The sequence below is a fragment of the Pinus tabuliformis genome, chromosome 9, assembly GCF_031772625.1.
Source record: "Pinus tabuliformis cultivar Carrire ecotype Pingquan chromosome 9, CPIR1, whole genome shotgun sequence".
Lineage (NCBI taxonomy): Eukaryota > Viridiplantae > Streptophyta > Pinopsida > Pinales > Pinaceae > Pinus > Pinus tabuliformis.
In genome coordinates, this window is record NC_142307.1 from 1,492,030,157 (window position 1) to 1,492,038,647 (window position 8,491).

Consider the following 8,491-nt stretch of genomic DNA (forward strand, 5'->3'; position numbering starts at 1 on the left):
TCAACAACCTTTTTCTCGAACTTCTTGTTCTTACTTGCTAAAAGAAAACTTTGTTTTTTGTTATCAACCTTGAATATTTCTTTCATGTCTTCTCTTGCATTATTATGGCGATCTAGGCTATGTCAAATGAAGTGACCAGACTGTCATAAGATTAGGCTAGTAATGCAAGCAAGGCGATGACTGCATGTACATTTTGAATTGGTGCCTCAACAAGTGCTAGCATCTCTAACAATTTTTTGAAGTGATTGATGTTGTTGGCCACATCTTATGTTGTCATCTTTATTTGTGAAAACTTCCTCAGCTATATCTTAGGATGACAACTTGATATACATAAATGTTAAACAGCTTGAATTTCAATTGATTGTTGTGTTTGGCTACATATTAGGAGCCTCCTCTTTATTTGGTGAAGTTCCCTCAGACAAATCTCACAGTTACAGCATTATTTTCACACACGTGTGCCCCATTTTTCTTTTGGTGTTTTGGCACTGCTGATATGAGTCATTTGATCATTAATGCTCAAAATGCTACAAGTAAGAGTCCTGTGATTATTAGTTTCCCATTTGTTGATTCTTGCAGTTCATATGGTATGTTTGACTTCATCTTCTTCCAAAACGCTAAATGATCTTGTTCAATAATGGAATTCCCATTTGCAGCTTCCAAATGAAATCCCATGCTGTTAAATTTTACAACCAGATCTGTTTTAGACAAAGAAGAAAGTCAAGCTAGCTACAGCCATGGTTTTGGTGTACTTTGAGACTTCTAATTTGCATGGGTGTTTGTTGTATTGCTTGTTCTTTTTCAAATAGGTAACCAACCTGAAAATTAAAGTCTGGCCTTCCTTATGAACAGACCATTAGCTTTGGTATCAAATATTGGAAAAAATTCGAGTGATCAAAAAGAGATATTGAACTTGTGTTCGCAACACTAGAGTGCTCAGCAATTGGAATCAATTTTATTGCTTAAGGCATGAATGTACAACAAATGAAAGACATACCATCCACTGAAATATTTTAATTTTAGCAGAAAGAATGATGTATTCACATTGGACAAATATTAGAGAGTAAAATATACGATAGAGAATTGCAGTGCTTGGGAAATAAAATGCATGAGTCAACCTTACATTATCTGGAATTCTCCCAGACTTACAGAGTGTGACTACAATTTATCTATTCAAGTTGTTGCCTGATTATCATGCTGTCTTCTCTATTGCATTCTCCTCTGTCTGTTTTTTTGTGACAGTTTTTGTTGCCTCATTATATATTTTTTTTATTATTTAATTAAATGTATTCAATACTTCTCTATAGATAAAGGCTAAATTGATTTTTTCTTCCTAAAGGGCTATTCATAAAGCAAGGGTCAGTTAACCTTCCTAAAGTACTATTCAGCTGTCCTTACATAGACAGTAAGACAAAACATTGCTTTCTAGGAGATGCAGGTCCAGAGGATATGTGAATATTAACAAAAAATCTAACATTGAGTATATTTATCTTGCATGTTTTAGTTGATGTATTTCCTACATTTGCTATCCCTGATAAACATGATTAGTTGTTTGCCTCTTGTTAGAAAGGGGTAATTCAGGGATAATTGCTGCACAAGGCCTTGGGCTAACTTGGAATGTGTGTTACTCAATTTAAAATTTTGTTGTTGTTAACTCAATGTAGCTTAGTGTTACTGCCGCCTGATTCAAGAAAAAAACGAAGTTGGATAAATAAGCTTAGAGTGTATTGTCTGAAGATCCAAGGCCCAAATTATTTGTTGAAGCCTGAATTTTATATTACCATGTATTGACTGAAAATCTAGAAATATATGGTAGTATTTTTTTCCTTGAGCTTTACTGTGTTATCAAAAAGCCCTATTTCTTTTCAACTTGTATGGATGTCTGGGGCTTGGCATGGTTTTTTGGCTGGATGTTTACACAGCAGCTGTGTGAAGGCAAAACACTCTTCTGCTTTATATTTGTTGTAACTTGTTTTATGGTGCATCTATAGGCTGCAATAGTCAGTGCACAAAAAATCTGGAAGCAAGTCAATTATTTACACAGCAGAAACTTGAACAACACAGACGATGCCATAATGCCACTACACAACATATTCCCAAGAGCCAGTAAGACATGTTTCCTTTATAATTTATGGAAAATTATACTTTAGGAACTATTGAAACTGTAGAAAACTTTGGAACGTTAAGAAGGAATTCCATAGTTAAATAAGCCACCTTTGATGCAATACATGAGCTTCCAGCGTTGGTTGGCAGTTTGACTTCTATTAATCCTCCAGACAAAACACCTTCGATGCTATTTATGAGCTTCCAGTGGTGGTTGGCAGTTTGACTTCTATATTATCATTCTCCAGCAAATGTGAATCAGTGATTCAGACCTTGATTGCATGTTGACCCATTTCAATTCCCAAATAAAAATGTATTACAAATCCTGGCAACCCAAATTAACTTAGGCATTGTTTACGAAGGTACCATGCGGTGATTGTGAATCCAACCTCCACTTCAATGACTTATTCCTTTGTGAGGTCCCAACATGAATCCTAGACTGTTTCTCTTTTCCAAGGTAATGGTTATCAGAGTCTAGTGACTATCAGTAATACAAAGTGTTGGAGTTGATATTATTCCCTTGAGAGGTCCCGGCATGAATCCTGGACCATTTATCTTCCTCCATGGTAATGATTATCAGACATGTGGATTGTCAACTGAATAGTAAAGTTTACAAATCACAATTGTTGACAGAATGTAATCCAATTCAAAACGTGATGCAAGCCCTGGAAGTGTTTTACAAAACCAGAATTCTATACAGGGTATGATCTCTATTGTCCGACATCTTCCGGGTTCTGTATCCATGTTGCTAGTGAATCCCATGTGGAACGAACTCCACGGTGCGAATGCCATAACATAAATGCCTGTCAGCTTCAAATAAAGCTTTATTTTTTACAGAACCTACCTATCGCATCCATATTCTTTCGTGCCGAGAGGGGGGGGCCCTATTCATGTGGCGTTCGCAGTACTTTTGGTCCGAAACGACGTCTCTGGAGCAATGCCATTTCTTACCGTCTATTGTCCGACATCTTCCGGGTTCTCTATCCATGTTGCTAGTGAAACCCATGTGGAACGAACTCCATGGCGTGAATGCCATAACATAAAATTCCTGCCAGCTTCAAATAAAGATTTATTTTTTACAGAACCTACCTATCGCATCCATATTCTTTCGTGTCGAGGAGGGGGGGGGCTATTCATGTGGCGTTTGCAGTACTTTTGGTCTGGAACGACGTCTCTGGAGTAATGCCATTTCTTACCGTCTATTGTTCGACATCTTCCGGGTTTTGTATCCATGTTGCAAGCGAATCCCATGTGGAATGAACTCCACGGCGCGAATGCCATAACATAAAATGCCTATCAGCTTCAAATAAAGCTTTATTTTTTACAGAACCTACCTATAATAAACTTGACTATTGCACTTAGGGGTGGGGGAGGAAGATGATGACGAGGAGGAAGCTGAGGAGATCTTTGGCGAAGAGAAAACAAACTTTTCTGAATAGGAACGATAATCTCAGGCGGCACGGGGACATAGGCCATCATGTACTTGAAAATCAAACGCCTGGTGTTCCAGTTCCTGCCACTGCACTGGACTGAAGGGAGGACGTACTGCTGTTCTGACAACATGCATTCCTAGTCCCGCTTCCATTATAATAAACTTGACTATTGCACTTAGGGGTGGGGGAGGAAGATGATGACGAGGAGGAAGCTGAGGAGATCTTCGGCGAAGAGAAAACAAACTTTTCTGAATAGGAACGATAATCTCAGGCGGCACGGGGACACAAGCCATCATGTACTTGAAAATCAAATGCCTGGCCTTCCAGTTCCTACCACTGCACTGGACTGAAGGGAGGACGTACTGCTGTTCTGACAACATGCATTCCTAGTCCCGCTTCCATTTCATCCGTGTGCCTTCCCCTTGCCATTGATCTAATGCTTGAAGTTTGTGTAATCGTCTAACATCTAATTGTATGGTGCACAAAATGACACGTAGGCAAGGAGGGGAGTTGATTTCAGAGGGAAACACCTTACGGCGTAAATATTTTATTTTATAACATTTTATAATTAAATTTAAAAGCAAAAAAGTATGGAAAAATGTTGTAGTGGTGTAAATGTTTATAAACTTTTATATGTGAGCTCAATTAAAAAATAATAAAAAGTTAAAAGTACTTATCTAGAAAAGACGCTTTCCAACCCAATATATAGAAATATAGTAATATTTTGTAAACATTTTAATTGGGTCAAAATAAAATTAAAAAATTGATAATTATAATTATGAATAAACATTTTCCATTAATAAAATTAGTAAAACTAAAACTAAAAATATAATAAAATATAAAATTAATAAATATAATTATAATTAATAATAAAATCAGCTTAAATCTATTTTAATTCTAATTCTAGATTTACTAAACGTTTAGTAAAAATCAAATCCCTTAAAACACTTGGTAATTCCCAAATTAAAATGGATTCACAACCGTAATGACCCCGTATGAAGGTTTCATCTAAAACCTAATCAACGTTGCGTGTTAGCAATTCACCATAATTAACCCAAAAGAAAAACACAATACATACGTGAATAACAATGCCATTACACCGTTACATCCTTCAGGGTTCGTGTTTCCAGCTCCAAAAACTCTCTTCTAATGTTGTGGGGTGGTGCATAATGCTGGCCTGCTCCACCAGATAACTGATATCCTTTCTTTTTTCCCGCGAAAACAACATGGTTTTGGTGCCATAAATGGAATTGAGGGCGGTCTTACATAATCACGCTTGTTTCAATTTAATAGATCACAAACACAATTATTTCTGCTTTCTCCTTTATCTTCATGTTCACGCCCTTCCTGCTCCCGCTGCTGCTATCACTCTGAATGAAAAGCCCACTCAAACGTTACATCAGACTTCTCATCCTAACAATGTGAACATTTTATCCACACAGTTTCCATTGGGAATCCGCATTGCCAATGTTGATACCTATGCTACCTATGCTTCTGTCTTGCAGGCATGTAACAACGTCAAATCTCTCGGTGCAAATGCCATAACATAAAATGGCTGCCAGCTTCAAATAAAGCTTTATTTTTTTACAGAACCTACCTATCGCATCCATATTCTTTCGTGCAGAGAGGGGGGGGCCTATTCATGTGGCGTTCGCAGTACTTTTGGTCTGGAACGATGTCTCTAGAGCAATGCCATTTCTTACCGTCTATTGTCCGACATCTTCCGGGTTCTGTATCTATGTTGCCAGCGAATCCCATGTGGAACGAACTCCACGGCGCGAATGCCATAACATAAAATCCCTGTCAGCTTCAAATAAAGCTTTATTTTTTACAGAGCCTACCTATAATAAACTTGATTATTGCACTTAGGGGTGGGGGAGGAAGATGATGACGAGGAGGAAGCTGAGGAGATTTTTGGCGAACTTTTCTGAATAGGAACGATAAGCTCAGGCGGCACGGGGACACAGGCCATCATGTACTTGAAAATCAAACGCCTGGCGTTCCAGTTCCTGCCACTACGCTGGACTGAAGGGAGGACGTACTGTTGTTCTGACAACATGCATTCTTAGTCCGGCTTCCATTCCGTCCCTGTCTCTTCCCCTTGCCATTGATCTGACGCTTGAAATTTGTGTAATCGTCTAACATCTAATCGTATGGTGCACAAAATGACACGTAAACAAGGAGGGGAGTTGATTTCATAGGGAACACCTTAAGCGTAATTAAAATGTTAATATACTGATGATGATAATAAAATTTTAATAATTATAATATCAAATTTAGTTTCTAATATTACATATAAATGTTAATAATAATTTGCTTAAACCTATATTAAAAATCAAAATATTGATGCCAAATGACAGTGACCAGCGAACTGCCTATGGATTTTTGTTCACTGCTTGCTCTCGAGAAAAACCTCAAAAGTAGAAGCTACATAATGATGTTCGCTCTCTGTTATCGAAATGTCAATACAAAAACATACTTGTGTTCTTCAATATTCTCTCTTATTTTCCATGACGAAAATATGAGTGATAAGAATTTTGGCACGCATTCAGTTTACAAATTGGAAAAGAAAATACACATTTTCGGCATTGTATTTTGATATATTCAGCGTACGCACATCAAACAGAAAGCAAAAAATTATATTGTATTGTATTTTGATATTTTCAACGTAACCACATAAAACAGTTCCAATATTATTAATGAATACCTCGCTGCTTACATGATATTGTGGGCATCACCAAACAACGACAAACCAGTGTGTTCTAATGTAATTCCTTGATATAACTACCATAACAATATCTAACCGCATTGTAAGACTAAAAAAAATGAGAAAATGGTGTCGCTACTTAATGTTTCTTAAAGCTTTTCCTCTTACTGCTCATTCTGCATTCTCTTTTCGCTGGCTACATGCCCGAGGAGTGGTGCAACTGGATGAGTCACTGTCGTCATTCTTCGGACTTTCGTCCTCGTTTTCATACATTCAGCAATACCCACTCTGACTGAAATTCTCCACCTCTTACTCGTTCATTCTACAATCTTTTGCCAGTTTATTTTGCAATCTTTCTTCTTATGCATCTAGACAATTCACTACCCTCATTCTTCCTTTTTTTGTCCTCATTTTCATACTTGATCTTGAAAAAGAAAGTACCCAAAGGCGATCCAAGTGCATTACTACGAGCAAAAGTTTTGGTACTGAAGCATTCCCGCGAGTTGGGTGGAGCGATGCGCTGATTTTCAGAAATCTTGAACAATGTGAGAACTAGCATGTGGGCACCCCATACTGGAGATTCGTAGCCAGCCAGCTCCATCGGGAGCCTATCGAATATTGCTTCATAAAGAAACAAACATAGTTAACAATACGACGCACTTTTGATCAATTTCAAGGTCAGACAAGAAACGCAACCATATTGATACCTGGACCATGTTGGTTCGTGGAAAGCAAATAAACACCTGACCTGCAAGACAGAGCGATTAACATTGTTATTAAGAAACTAGTTAACGGATTCTGCGTGACATGTTATCTTGAATTTGTTCTGATTTCAGGCGGATTATAACATACCAGTGCAGATACTCGCCTCCAGGAGCATCTGGATCCGTCATAACCTGATTATGGTTTTAAGAATTGATTAATGATATGAATTTCAATTTGACCAACGACAGATTAATAAATAAGTGTTAGCCAACATGTTGATAAAATTGGGAATTAAGCTTACGAATGCTACTGATTTGGGTTTTCTGAAGATTTGCTCCAACTCTACATCGGAAGCATCCATATAGTGATGAAAACGAGTAGGACGGCTTTGCACCTCGGTAAGGGTTACTTCGTCGCCTAAGCTGATTGGTCTATCGCGAACTTTTCTGAATAGGAACGATAAGCTCAGGCGGCACGGGGACACAGGCCATCATGTACTTGAAAATCAAACGCCTGGCGTTCCAGTTCCTGCCACTGCGCTGGACTGAAGGGAGGACGTACTGTTGTTCTGACAACATGCATTCCTAGTCCCGCTTCCATTCCGTCCTGTCTCTTCCCCTTGCCATTGATCTAACGCTTGAAATTTGTGTAATCGTCTAACATCTAATCCTATGGTACACAAAATGACACGTAGACAAGGAGGGGGTTGATTTCATAGAGAAACGCCTTACGGCATAAAAATAGATTGCAATGCTATGTATACAGAATCTTTATTTCATGTGCATTGTTTTGAAGTTCCTCCGACTACATTTCCTATTACAGGACATTCAAAAATAACCTAGAGTTTCTAAAAGAAGATTGCAATGCTATGTATACACGATCTCTTTCTGTTAAAGAAAAAAATCAAAACATTTTGATCGTTTCTGTGTCTTTTAAAAGTCCAAAGGAGATTTAAAGTCGATTTGCGTTATTCCTCTAAGTGATCAGGTTTTGAAACAAAAATCTGTCTTTTTCGAGCTCTTAATTTCATGCTTTCGACTACAAACACGATGATGAATATGCTCCATGTTAATTAGATCTGGATGATATACATCATTTTTATTATTTAAATAACTAAAGAGAACCAAAATTTAGAAACTTTTTCGAAATATACCTTGTTGTACCACAACCATTTCCATTTCCAATTAATCTATCACGTCTAAGTATTTACGTTTTTCTTTTTCCTTTTTTCCCTCTTCTGAATAACATTTGTACTTCTTCAATCGTTGATCAAGAAATAATTTAAAATGTTGGAGGGGATTCAAGATGAACAAAAAACATAATGGGAAAATTAAGGAAACATGCCAAGGGTTGTAATCTCAAGAAGTGCTTCTGGCCAAGCGAGTACATTTGAATTTCTACGTGCCCAAAGAACTCTTTGATCTAATCGTTGGAGTACAGTGACAGCGTCGAACCTCACGACATCCGTCTCCAAACCGGTGGAAGATTGAATTAATCAAACAGACGGATGTTGGATAATCTAATTCCAACTATTTGTTAGGTGTCA

At 37.6% G+C, this 8,491-nt stretch overlaps 1 protein-coding gene across 1 annotated transcript; it reads right to left on the reverse strand.

Moving 5' to 3' along the window:
* Positions 1-6,580: 6,580 nt before the first annotated feature.
* On the reverse strand, positions 6,581-7,545 carry LOC149154258 (protein BROTHER of FT and TFL 1-like). Its single transcript, XM_089444088.1, has 4 exons — positions 7,444-7,545; positions 7,093-7,136; positions 6,948-6,988; positions 6,581-6,861 (listed from the first exon to the last, which is right to left on the reverse strand). Exons 1-4 carry the CDS (start codon positions 7,543-7,545, stop codon positions 6,581-6,583), a joined length of 468 nt encoding a protein of 155 aa, XP_089300214.1.
* Between the last annotated feature and the right edge of the window lie 946 nt (positions 7,546-8,491).